The 14,774-nt window shown below is 38.3% G+C and overlaps 1 protein-coding gene across 1 annotated transcript in view; it reads right to left on the bottom strand.

The window, feature by feature from the left end:
• The window catches only part of CCDC30 (coiled-coil domain containing 30), a 118,975-nt gene that overhangs the window by 77,918 nt on the left and 26,283 nt on the right, over positions 1 to 14,774 (bottom strand). Inside the window, 2 exon segments of the mRNA XM_048220523.2 lie at positions 7,101 to 7,199; positions 8,782 to 8,897. Coding sequence (XP_048076480.1) covers positions 7,101 to 7,199; positions 8,782 to 8,897 — 215 coding nt within the window.

The raw sequence follows: 14,774 nt of genomic DNA on the forward strand, positions 1-14,774 counted from the left end.
GGTGGTTCCTCAATAAAATGAAAGAGAATTATCATATAATCCAACAGTTTCACATCTACGTAGAAGCCCAAAAGAATTGAAAGCAGGGACTTGAGCAGATATTTGCACACTCGTGTTCATAGCAGTGTTATCCACAACAGCCAAAAGGTTGAAGCAACCCAAGTATCCCTTGATGGATCAATAGATAAACAGAATGTGGAATATACAACAGGATATCATTCAGCCTTGAATAGGAAGGAAATTCTGACCTATGCTGCAACACGGATGAAACTCGAAGACATTGTGCTAATTGAAATGTGAGTCACAAAGGGATAAATAGTGTATGAGTCCTCTCTTATGAGGTACCTAGAATAGCCAAAATCATAGAGGCAGAAAGTAGAATGGTGGTTGCCAGGGGCTGGAGGAAAGGCAGAAAGGGGGGTTGCTGCTTAATGAATATACAGTTTCAGTTCTACAAGATGAAGGGAGTTCTGGAGGCAGATGTCAGTAATGGCTGCACAACAGTGTGAATGTGCTACTATCACTGAACTGTACACTTAAAAATAGTTAATTAACATAAGAGGCGCCTGGGTGGCTCAGTGGGTTGGGTGTCTGACTCTTGATTTCGGCTCCAGGTCATGATCTTGGGTCATGATCTCACGTCATATGAGATCGAGCCCCACCTTGGGCTCCGCACTCAGTGTGGCGTCTGCTTCTCTCCCTCGGTCCCTCCCCCATTTGCATTCTCTCTCTCTCTCTAAATAAATAAATCTTAAAAAGAAATAGTTAACATGATAAACTTTCTGTTATGTGCATTTTACCACAGTAAACTAATTTTTTTGAAAAAAATAGGTAAAACAAAGACTTTTGCAGACAAACAAAACGAGAAAGTTTATCACTAGTAGGTCTGCACTAGAAGACAAGTTGACTCATGTTCTTTAGGCTAAAGAAGTATGATACCAGATGGAAGCTTGGATCTCTGCACAGTAACGATGAGCTCTAGAATGTGTGGCTAAATGTGAAAGACTTTTGTTCTCCCTTTAAGAGGTAACAGGCTAAAGCAGAAATAATAACAAGGTATTACAGGGTTTAGAACAAGAAGTGTTGTCCTCTTCATTAACAGTCCATTCAATTGATCTCTTTCCTCTCACATTTTCCCACAAGCATCAAGGCTAAAGCATACCTTACACAGTTTGGAAATCAGCACAGTTCAACAACCAAGTCCGCCCCTTAGAGGTTCTACTTTCCACCCAACGGTAAAACAGCCATGTTCTCTGCTACTTCATAACAAGGATCATCTCTTCTCCAGAGTGAAACAGCATGTTTGCTCCCTGAGGCCTCACCAGAAGCACCCTTGACGTTCATATTTCTAGCAACACACTGGTCATGGCAATCTATGTGTTCTCTGAGAGCACAGAAGCTTCCCTGTAGCTCTCACTTCTTTCTGAGCTCCCACCAGAGTCAACTTTAAGTTCAGATTTATACCAACAGTCCCTTCAGGGCAGTTTAGGCTTTTTCTATCTAGCACCTCAAAGTTATTCCAGCCTCTACGTGTAATGCGATGACGAAGCCCCTTCTTCAGTTTTAGGTATTTGTTATAGAAGTCCCTCACTTTCTGGAACCAAATGTCCACGAGTTTCCTGGGGCCGCCATAACAAAGTACCACAGATTAGGTGGCTCAAAACAACAAGAATGTATTCCTCATAGCTCTGGAGGCTAGAAGTCTGAAATCAAGCTATCAGCCAAGTCACGTTCCCTTTGAGATGCTGGGTAGAATCTTTCCTTGCCTCTCCTAGCTTCTGGTGGTGGCTGTCAATCCTCGGCATTTCTTGGCTTGCAGCTGCATCACTCCAACCTCTGCCTCTGTCGTCACATGGCACTCCCTGTGCACCTCTGTCTTCACACAGCATTTCCTCTTCTTATAGGTACACCAGTCATATTGGGGTAGGGCCCGGCCTAATGATCTCATCTTAACTTGAATGCAACTGTAAAGACCCTGTTTCCAAGTGAGGTCATATTCACAGGAACCGGGGGTTAGGATTTCAACACATTTCGGGGGAGGCACAATTCAGTCTATGACACAGACTAGTAAATAGAATATATAAGGAGCTCTTGCAATAAAAAGACAAATAACTCCATTAAAAATTGGCAAAGGATATAAATAGACATTTTCTAAAGAAGATAGGCAAATAGCCAATAAGAGTAAGAAAAGATGCTTAATATCACTCTGGAAATGCAAATCAAAATTACATTAAGATACTACTTCACATCCACTAGGATGGCTATAATAAAAAAGACAGAATATAACAAATACTGGTGAAGGTGTGGGGAAACTGGAATTCTCATAGACTGCTGATGAGAATGTTATATGGGGCAGCTGCTTTGGAAAACAGCCTGGCATTTTCAAAAGGTTAAACATAGAGTTAACATATGACCTAGCAATTCCACTCCTACACACATACCCAAGAGAAATGAAAACATGTCCACACAAAAAATTTATATATGTATGTTCATAGCAACATTATTCATAATAGCCAAGAAGTAGAAACTATGAAATGTCCATCAACTGGTGAATGGACAAACAAAATGTGGTGGAATCCATGCAATGAAATATTATTCAGCCATAAAAAGAGATAAAGTACTGATTCATGCTACAATACGCTTCAGTCTTGACAATATTATGCCAGATGTGGAAAGACCACACACTGTATGATTCAATTAGAGACAAAAAGTAAATTAGTGGTTGCCAAGAGGCTGGAAGTTAAGGGAATGGAGATTGACTACTAATGGGTATGGGGTTTTTTGGGGGAAGATGACAATGTTCTGAAATTAGATAGTGGTGATAATTGTGTAACTTTGTGAATATACTAAAAACCACTGAACTGTATACTTTAAAAGGTGAATTTTATGATACGTAAATTATACTTCAATTTTTTAAAAGAATAAATGTAATTACACATAGGTAAAAATTGTGTGCTGAAAACTATAAAACATTGCTGAGACAAATTAAAGATCCAAATAAACAAAGATATTGATCATGTTAACAACTTGGCAGACTCAATATTATTAAAATATAAATTCTCCCTCAGTTGATCTGAAGATTCAGTGCAATCCCAATGAAAATCCTAGCAGGCATTTTTGTGAAAATTGACAGGCTGGTTCTAAAATGTATATGGAAGGATGCCTGGGTGACTCAGTTAAGTATCTGCCTTTGGCTCAGGTCATGATCCCAGGGTCCCCTCTCTCACTCTTTCTCATATAAATCAATAAAATCTTTTTAAAAAATGTATATGAATGCAAAGGATCTAGAACAGTCCAAAAGTCTTTGAAAAAGAAAAAGTTGGAAAGGTTTTCTTTCTGATTTCAATACTTACAATAAAACAACAGCATGGTATTATCCTATGAACAAATGTGTAGATTAATGGAACAGAATAGAGTCCAGAAATTGAGCTGCATAACTGATTTTTGATAAAGGTGCCAAAGTAATTAAATAAGGAGATAATTCTCTTTCCAATAAATCATTCTAGAATAACTGGATATACATTTGGAAATAAATGAACCTCAAACCTCGCCTCACACCACAAAAATTATCTCCAATGGATCATAACCCTAAATGTAGAAGCTTAAACTCTAAAATCTTTAGAAGAAAAGAGAGGGCAAGAATTTTGTGTCCTTGCTGTAGACAAAGATTTCTTAGATGGTTTGTATGTCCTATAATAAAATGATAAAAGAAAACTTTGATTAATTGTGTTCCATCAAAATTTTAAAACAACTACTCTTCATAAAACACTGTTTTAAAAAATGAAAAGACAAGTCATAGACTGAGAAAAAATATTTAAAATACATATATCTAATGAAGGACTGGTATCCAACATATATAAAGAATTCCTACAACTTAATATACATATAACTCAATTAAAAGCGAACAAAATACTTAAACAGAGGTTTCATAAAGGAACATATACTAATGGCCAATGGGCACATCAAAACATACTCATTGTCATTAGACACTCTTAAAAGTCAAATTAGAACCACAGTGAGGGGCGCCTTGGTGGCTCAGTCGGTATGTGTCCGACTCTTGAATTCAGCTCAGGTTATGATCTCAGGGTCATGAGACGGAGCCCCGTGTCTGGCTCCATGCTCAATGCAGAGTCTGCTTCAGATTCTCTCTCCCTCTCCTTCCCCCTTTGCCCCTCTCCCCACTCACACTCTCTGTCTCTAAAATAAATAATACCTTAAAAAATGATAAAACCACAATGAGATACAACTACATTTCCACTAGAATATCCAGAATTTAAAAGACTGACAATAACGATGTTGATGAAGATGAGAGGCAAATGAAACTTCCATTCTGTTGCTGGTAGGAATGTAAAATAGCACTGCTACTGTGGAAAGCAGTCTGGCAGTTTTTTTATAAGGTGAAACGTGCACTTACTCTATGACTTGATAATTTCACTACTAGGTATTTATTCAAGAATTAAAACAAACAGGTATAAGGATATTAGTGGCAGCCTTATTTATAACCGTCAAAACCTAAAAACATTCTGAATGTCTATCAGCCAGCGGGTGGATCAACAATTAATGTATATCCAGATTCAGGGAGGTTACTAAGCAATATCAAAAATGAACTACTGACACAGGCAGCAATATGGATAAATCCCAAAAGCATCATTATAAGTGAAGAAGCCAAAAACAAAAGAGTATATACTAGATGATTCTATTTATTTGAAATTCTGGAAAAGGTATGGTAATAGAAAGTGGCGGAGTGGGGACAAGGGGTGGGAGGTGGGGTTGATGGCAAAAGGGGAGGGAACTTTATGGGTTCATGAAAAATGTTTACTTTCTTGATTGCAGTGGTTGGTTGTGGTTATAGGTGTATGTACCTGTCAAAACTCACTGAACTCAACTCTTAAAATATGTATGTTTCTATTGTATTAAACATTTCAATGAAGCTAATTTTATAAAAGAAATGCAAATAACTTATAAACATATGAAAAATTCCCAATTTCACTATAAATAGATAATGAACATTAAAACTACACTTAGATACTCATTCTCAGCTATCATATAGCAAAAACACAAAAGCTTGACAATATACTCGGTGAATTCTTTAAGAAACTGGTTTTTACATGCATGTGGAAGGAGAGGAAAGTGGTACAATCTCTCTGAGGAGTATCTGGCAATATCTACCCAAATTACAGATCCATTTCTGTGACTCTATCCTACAGAAACACCCATATGTGTGTGCAAAAGACTAGAAACAACCCAAGTGTCCATCAAAAGGAGACTAGTTAAACAAATTATAGTACACCCACACGATAGAAAGCTAGACTGCTCTAAAGAATGAGGAAGACACGGGATGCCTGGGTGGCTCAGTCGATTGTCTGCCTTTGGCTCAGGTCATGATTCCAGGGTGGTCCTGGGATTGAGTCCCACATCGGGCTCCTTGTTCAGCAGGGAGCCTGCTTCTCCCTCTGCCTGCTGCTCCCCTTGCTTGTGCTCTCTCTCTCTCTGACAAATAAATAAATAAAATCTTAAAAAAAAAAAAGAATGAGGAAGACTTTTTTGTATGATATGGAAGGATCTCTAAGAGCATTTTAGTAAAAAGAAAAAGAAACCAGGAAAGGAGGAAATCTGAAAAAATATTAAAATTTTTTATATTTGAACAAACAAATACTAGAAGGATAAATAAGAAACTTACTTATTTATGTTACTAAACATCAACTTGCCTTTTTTAAAGATTTCTTCCTTCTTTCCTTCCTTCCTTCTTTCTTTTCCTTCCTTCCTTCCTTCCTTCCTCCCTCTCTCTCTCTCTTTCTCTCTCTCTTTCTTTTACAGAGAGAGAGAGCACAAGCAGGGGGAGCGGCAGGCAGAGGTAGAGGGAGAAGCAGGCAGCCCAATGCGGGGCTCGATCCCAGGACCCTGGGATCATGACCTGAGCCGAAGGCAGATACTGAACAGACTGAGCCAACCAGGTGCCCCTCAGCTTGCTTTTAATTAGAGCACTCTGAGTTCTTTTTTTTTTTTTTTTTGAAGATTTATTTATTTATATTAGAGAGAGAGAGAGTGGGACAGCATGAGCAGGTGAAGGGGCAGAGGAAGAGGGAGAAGGAGAGAATCTCAAGCAGACTCTCCACTGAGCATGGAGCCTGACTCGGGGGTCAATCCCATGACCCTGAGATCATGACCTGAGCCAAAATTAAGAAGCAGAAGCTCAACAGACTGGGCCACCCAGGCACCCCAAGCACCCTGAGCACTACTGAGTTCTTTGGGAATTGTGGTGAAAGTTACTGAAGTCTTGCCTGGAAATTCCTTCTGTCCTTCCCTCAGCTCCTCTCTTCCACCTTCTCTGCTTTTCCTCCCTTTCTTCCTACAAAAATGCACTGCTTCCATGTAAGAAAGTTTAAGAAGACAAGGAAGGATCCTAATTCCTTGGGTCAGAGCCAAAAATCCTGTAGTTGTAGTTTCCATGATACCTAAGAGGTCTGGGCTACGGGGCCCAGGGAGCTACACTAAGAACAAGCTCAGCGCCAAGGGACGTCCTTGTCTTAGGTAAGTAAGAGGAAAGCCCCCCAGAGCAGTCTAGCCCCTTGCCCTGAGTGTCTGACCCAGCCCCGTCTAAAACACACGGGCTCCCGCTTCATTCCAGCTTGGGGTTGATCACTTTGCCCCGCATTTCAAAGGCTGATCATGCTGAAAAGACCAGACAGCGGGCACAGCATCTACACCTTCCTGGTTCTTTACCACAGGTTATTACTCTATGTGTGACTCCAACTACCCACTCCCCCATCACTGGTTGATTCTATAAATCAACTTCATTTTGACTTGATGATTAAAAATGCCCAAATTGGTTGTATCTTTGTAAGAGACCCCTTTTTTCTTCTTTAAAAAAGAATATAGTCCATTATGTTCTTCATATAAATTTTCCCTGTGGGGAAGATGTGAACGAAAACACACCCTCTGCACCCCAATTTCTTCCTCCACTCTAATTGGCCAAGAAATAGAAAAAGACAGGCAATTGAGAGGAGAGCAGCGAATGATCAGCACGATCACTCGGTGTACTCCGCAAAGATGGGGCTCCCTTCGAGATTCGAGATCAGTAAGAGTAGACTTTAAAATACCTGTTCTCTCTGTTCAGCACCCACAGTTTTCCCAGGGGAGTGGTTTCCACGTTGCTTATTCTCTTGAGATTCATGAATCTCTCCTCTAAGTCTTTCAACCTTAAATACAGAAGTATTTTAAATATGAGAGTATGGGGTTGGGGAGGTGGATTGCTTTGTTTTTAAAAGATACAAGTAATACATGAGTACATTCTTCATGAAAAAATTTCAACAACACATAGGTATATAGAGTAAAAAGTGAAATTTTCCTTCACATAACCTTACCCCACAATCCCGTTTCCCTTTCCAGAAGTAACACTGTTTGGGATACACCCTTCTTGAATTTTATCATGTATGTCTATACATGTACATGCATGTATTAAATATATAACTATGTTGGTATTAAATATGTAAATGTAAAAAGACTAAGACAACTTGAACAGTTGTTTATTCATTCTTTTTATGACTGCATTTAAAAAATAATGATAAAATATACATAATACAAAATTTACCATGTTGACCATTTTCAAGTGCACAATTCAGTGTTATTAAGTACATTCTAATTATTATGTAACCATCACCATCATGAATCTCCAAAATTCTTTTCATCATGCAAAACTGAAACTCTATGCCCATTAAACAAGAACACCTTATTCTGCCCTCCTTCCCACTCAGTCCCTGGCTACCACCATTCTTTCTGCCTCTATGATTTTGGCTATTCTAGGTACCTCATAAGAGAGGACTCATACACTATTTGTCCCTTTGTGACTCACATTTCAATTAGCACAATGTCTTCGAGTTTCATCCGTGTTGCAGCATAGGTCAGAATTTCCTTCCTATTCAAGGCTGAATGATATCCTGTTGTATATTCCACATTCTGTTTATCTATTGATCCATCAAGGGATACTTGGGTTGCTTCAACCTTTTGGCTGTTGTGGATAACACTGCTATGAACACGAGTGTGCAAATATCTGCTCAAGTCCCTGCTTTCAATTCTTTGGGTATATACTCAAAAGCAGAATTTCTCAGTCATATGGTGATCCCACATTTACTTTTTAGAGAAAGTGCTATACTGGTTCCTACAGTGACTGCAGCATCATTTTTCATTCTCAGCAACAATACACAAGGGTTCCAATTTCTCCGTATTACTGTCAACACTTGCTATTTTCTGCTGCTTTGATAAGAGCCATCCCAATGAGTATTTATTCGTTCTTGCAACAAAATTACTTGAGCACTTAGTACAGCCAGGTGTTGAGTGAGACACTAGAGATAGGATTGTACAATGAATGTAAACTAAAACTGAACAGACATATATCCAGAACTTGGAAGTACATATTAAAAATAAATAAATTACTAAAAAGAAATGGTTCAAAAATGTGACACAATTCAAACTTATCCAATAAAATTGGGAAATAATTTCTATTTGGTAAATTAAGTATAAATCATACCTAAATCTTTATTAAAAAGAAAAGATCCTAAATTGACATAATGGCAATAACATTACCGTTGAGCATGGGTAGTTAAAGTGTATAAAACATAAATACTGATAGACTGCATCTAGGTCAGAGTATGGCATCTGTCTGGGATACAGGCCACCAGGATCGGGCCTCACTAATGACACGTATGTAGTGCTCCAGGCGCTGACTGTTATTTTATACACATTTAAGTAAATTCTTAGAACAGATTATATTAAACAACTTACCACTTCTCCAAGCATTTTTTTTTCTGAGTCAAGTGATCGAACCCGATTTCTTAAAGCCAGGATTTCCTCATCCAGTCTCTGATTATGTTCCCTTGCCTTCTGTAAGTCAACTGCATCTAAAACAGAGAACAGAACACCGTTGGCTCAACTGGATCAAAGTTTCGATTTGAGGGACTAACTTTAAAACTAAGGAAGTGCTATTTCCTGCCTTCTCGTCGGTCCTACCACGTCTCTGCATATGTGATTCTCTCAAGTCCAGCCCTAGAATATTCTACCAACCCACCGAAACAGAATTTTTTAATTTCTCACACCAGACAAATGAGCTGGATTTTTTGAGAATAGGATTTCCAGCAATAGAGGCTCTTCGAGAAACTGTACCTTAAAAGCAGTGGAGTCTACCTCCTAAAAGTTACACAACCGAGAAAATGATCTTCCCATCTTGCTTGTGGTCCTGTCTCTCTTACACACCACATATACTCCTAGACACTTCTCTTCTACTCAGCAACAGTAGGGCCCCACAGATGACGAGTGGGGAGCCACGAGCAGTGAATGGACACATTTTCCTAGCTAAATCAAGTTTATGCATCAAAACCATCCTTCTGCCCACACCGCAGCCCATAAAATGGCAGTCGGCTCGGAGCTTAGCGCCTCACAGTAAGACCTGCTCCTTCCTGCGCTCATCAGTTTCAATATTGCAAACTTGCTGCCTGAGACTTTCCTGAATTTGTAGCTGTTTCTTTTGACCTACTTCTGTTCATATTTCTCTTATTTTTCTTCTGCTGCTTTAGAAGTCTCCTTTGTTGGGGCGCCTGGGTGGCACAGCGGTTGGGCGTCTGCCTTCGGCTCAGGGTGTGATCCTGGCGTTCTGGGATCGAGCCCCACATCAGGCTCCTCTGCTGGGAGCCTGCTGCTTCCTCTCCCACTCCCCCTGCTTGTGTTCCCTCTCTCACTGGCTGTCTCTCTCTCTGTCAAATAAATAAATAAAATCTTTAAAAAAAAAAAAAAAGAAGTCTCCTTTGTTTTCCTTCTTCATCACCTGTTCTATATTAATTATTCCTTGTGTTTTTTCTTTCTTCATTTTTTTCTTTTTTTCCCCTCCTATCTTCTTTTCTCCCTTGGTATGTAATTTTTTTTTAATTTGGAAAAGTGCTGAAAACACACCAAAAAGAAAAAAAAATCATTCACAATCCCACCGTATATATGTATGAGTGGGTGTGTATATATCGTGAGAGAGACAGAGACAGGGAGACAGAGACATTTGGTTTTTTGCCTGTGCAGTTTTTTTAAAGACTTTAATGATGCCGCATAATCTGTCTGCAACTTTACCACTTGTGACTCTGTCATCGATATCTTCACAGGACAACCCTTATAAAGTCACTTTTCATTTCTCATTTGGAACTATTTTTAGATTAGTTTTACTGGTTCTTGCTCTTCCTACAAATGGAATCTTAATGTATGTATCTTTTGTGTCAGGCTTCTTTTGCACATATATATTTTGGGGATTCCATCTGTCATATCGATAATTTATTCCTCTCTGCTCTTTAGTCCATCTTATTCATACACCACTTATTAATCTATCAGTCTTCATCCAGTCTCTCACTTTGTTCTACACAGGGCACCACTGTCCAAATGTGCCATCATGTGTGTCACTTTCCCTACTGAAGGAGATTCAGGTGTGTTGCCAATGCTTTACTCTTACAAACCTATTTTTTTTAAAAGATTTTATTTATTTCTTAGAGAGAGAGAGAGACAGCCAGCGAGAGAGGGAACACAGGCAGGGGGAGTGGGAGAGGAAGAACCAGGCTCCCAGCAGAGCAGCCCGATGTGGGACTCGATCCCAGGACTCCGGGATCACGCCTCGAGCCGAAGCAGACTCTTAACGACTGAGCCACCCAGGCGCCCCTTATAAACAATTCTAAAATCATTATCCTTGTTTGACAATCTTTAGGCACTTATAACATTATTTCCAAAAAATAAATCCCCAGAAATGGGACAGCTAGATCAGATGATATATGCATTTAGAAAATTTAATAGATATTGTCAAATTACTCTTTAAAAAGATTATACAAAGTTACTCTGTGCAATGACACTACCCATTTCTCCACATTGAATGTACCAGGATTTTAATTTTCATAAATCTTAAAAATGCATTTGAATATTGGCTTGTTTTAAACATTGATCTATTTATTTGAGAGAGAGTGTGTGGGGGAGAGTCAGAGGGAGAGGGAGAGAGAAACCCAAGCAGACTCCACACTAAGTGTGGAGCCTGACACAGGGCTCAATCGCACAACCCTGAGATCAGGCCTAAGCCAAAAGCAAGAGTGGGACACAGCCAATCCCACCACCCTGGCACTCCAAATAATGACTTGTTTTAAATGTAATATTGTTTTGCTGATCACAAATGGAATATAGACTTTTTGTTAAAAAGAAAAACTATAGTTATGTTCAAAGTAAATATTCTCATCTATCCCTTATTCACCACCCTGACCCAAAATAATATTGTTAATACTTAGTAAATATTCTTCAAAATATTTTATATACATATTCTAACATACAGACAAGGGTTGTATTAAAAATATTTAACAACTGCTAAAGCATGGGCCCTCTCCTAAAAGAATGTACCTCCGGAGCAGAGTTCTAGAGAACTGCCAAGTATTATCCCTTTAGCAGCTGGGAAGACAAGGGTTGGGAAGGAGCTGGGACAGTTGGGGTAGGCGGTAGACAGCTGAAAGACACAGGACAGCAGCTATTTACAGCTTAGATAAAATTATTTCAGTGTCTTCACAACTTTATGACCATACGTTAATGTGTACCACCTCATAGCAGTCCTGTGGACATACACACACAGACACACACACCGAAAAAATAAAAACCAAAATAACATTATACCACATGCATTACTCTACAACTTGCTTTTTTCACTTGATAATATATCACAGACATCTGTTCATGTCTGCACACACTGATCTATGTCCTTCTTACTAATAGGCACACAGTCACTTAGTTAGCCAATCCATTGTGGAAAAAACACAACTTAATTTTGCTACCCCAAACGTTACTTCTTACTCTCTGTACTTTTACAAATTCTTCTAGTCATTAGTGATAACGAAATATCTTTGTCTGGTTTTGATATCAAGGTAATGCTGACCTCTTAAAAGTTGGAAAGTATTCTGTCTTCTTCAATTTTCTGGGAAGTTTATGTAAAACTTGTATTATTTATCCCTAAATTTTTTTTTTTAGAATTCATTAGTGAAGACATCTGAGCCTAGAGTTTTCTTCATGGGAAGATTTTTAACTACAAATTCAATTCCTTTGGTGGATTTCTTCTTGAGAGAGGTTTGGTAGTTTGTCTTTGAAGGAATATGTTCATGTCATACAGGTCATCAAATACATTGGCATAAAGTTGTTCAAAATATTCCCTTATTATCTTTTTGGTCTATAGAAATGTTCTTTCTGTCATTTTTTATATTAGTGATTTGTCGTCTTTTTTCATGATCAATCTAATTAGAAGTTTACCAGTGTTCTTGATCCTTCCAAAGAACCACTCTTGGTTCCATAATTTACTCTCTGGTGGTTCTGTCTGTAATTTTATTGACTTCAACTCTTATTTTTAATACCTCTTTCATTTCACTTGCTTTGGATTTAATTTGCTCATCTTATTCTGGGTTTTTAAGGTGAAAGGTTGGATCACTTCCAGTCCTTTCTCAATTTCTGGTAAATGGTATAAATTCCTGTCCAAGCACGGATTTAGTTACTTCCCCCAAATATTGATATGTTTTTTTCATTTTCATTCAAGTTAATTCATGGAAAATATTTTCTAATATCCCTTGTAATTTTTTCTCTGAAGGCATGGCAGTTTAGAAATATCTTGTTCAGCTTCCAAATATTTGGGGATTGTCTAAACATACTTCTGCTATTGATTCTTAGTTCAATTCTATTATGGTCAGAGAATTCAATTTGTGTGATTTCAGTTCTTCCACAGAAAGTTGTTTTATGGCTTAGTACATCCTCTCCTGTGAATGTTCCATGTGTACTTGAAAAGAATGTGTGATCTGGTGGAGTTTTCTATAATTATCAGTTTGGTCATGTTGGTTGGTACTATTTCTTAAGTCTTTATCCTTACTGATTTTGTTTTCTTGTTTTATCAGTTACTAAGAAAGCAGTGTTCATGTTATAATTGTATTCATATATTTTTGAAAAGGAGGGTTAACAATCTTGATCGCCAATTACAATGTATGGGGGGTTTTCCCCACACATCCAGGCAATTTTTGGACACCAGCCGGGTATCCTATAATTCAACTCAATTCTGACACTATCTAGTTGGAGACAGCATCAGATTCCATAGGTTAAGGGCTCAGTCCCCCAAGAATGCCCACCACTTCAAAGGCCAATGACAAACCCATCTTGTTACCTGTGCTTCTGACTGACTGGTTAGAAATCAGAGGTTGCCACAACCCCCATCTTAGTTCAATTAATTTGAATTTCGTGAAATATTTAATCACTAGATTACCAGTTTATTATAAAAGGATATAACTCAAGAATAGCCAGATGGAAGAGATGAATGTGGCAAGGTGTAAATAAAAGGGCCAAGAGCTTCTATATCCTCTCTGTGCACACTGTTCTCCCCAAATCTCCGTGGGGTCACCAACCCAGAAGCTCTCCAGACCCTGTCCTTTGGGTTTTTATACAGGCTTCATTCATAGGCATGACTGACAAGATCACTGGCCATTGGTGATTGAACTCAATCTCCAGCTACTGTCCCCTTTCAGCCTCTGGTAACCTAGGGGCTTTCCAAAAGTCCTCATTAACATAATAAAAGACTTTTAATCACTCCCATCACAGGAAATTTTAAGGGTTTTAGAAGCTTGGTGCCAGAAACAGGGCCAACAGATGAATGGATAAAGAAGATGTGAGATAGATATATATACACACACACTCACACACACACACACACACATGCACACACACGCACACACACACACACGCACACACACTGGAATATTACACAGCCATCAAAAAATGAAATTTTGCAATTTGCAACCATATGGATAGAACTAGAGGGTATTATGTTAAGTGAAATAAGTCAATCAGAGAAAGACAACTATCATATGATTTCATTGATACGTGGAATTTAAGAAACTAAACAGGATCACAGGGGAAACCAGGAAAAAATAAAACAGTATGAAACTAGAGAGGGAGAAAAACATAAGAGACTCTTAATCGTAGGAAACAAACTGAGGGTTGTTGGAGGGGAGGGGGTGGGGGAATGGGGTAATTGGGTGATGGACGTTAAGGAGGCCATGTGATGTAATGAGCACTGGGTGTTATATAAGACTGATGAAACACAGACCTGTACCTCTGGAACCAATAAAATATTATATGTTAATTGAATTACAATAAAAATTTTTAAAAAAGAAATAGGGCCAAAGACCAGACATATATTTCTTATTATAAATCACAATATCACTGGGTAAACCTAGTTTTAGAATTACTTAAAATGGATAACATGTTTTTAATTATTTTTGTAGTTGCTACCATTATAACACTCAGATTTCGTTGTATTATTTCCAGTTGATAGCATTTTTACATAGTCAAACTAGGGTCAGATTAACTAACTCACCATGGATTCCAAGCCTATTGGCTTCCCAGTGAACAAGTATGCGTGAGGTACTGTTAAATTCATCATAAGGTGTCTTAATCTCAGTGGTAAAATATGTATTATTTGTGTTGACCACAGGTTTTGGGGTTAGATATATATGGATTCAAATACCAGCTCTACATTACTTAATTCCTTAATACTTAATGTAGCTATTGGATAACTCACTTAACCTTGCCATTACTCAGCTTCTTTGTCTATGAAATGGGAATAATAATACTCAGTACTTGGAATTGTTGTGAGGATTAGAGTTAATGCATATAAGGCACCTGTTACTTAGTAAACAATAAGTGCTAGTAGTAGTTATAATAGTAGAAATAATAACAGTGATAATAGT

Source organism: Ursus arctos, unplaced genomic scaffold (assembly GCF_023065955.2).
Source record: "Ursus arctos isolate Adak ecotype North America unplaced genomic scaffold, UrsArc2.0 scaffold_12, whole genome shotgun sequence".
Lineage (NCBI taxonomy): Eukaryota > Metazoa > Chordata > Mammalia > Carnivora > Ursidae > Ursus > Ursus arctos.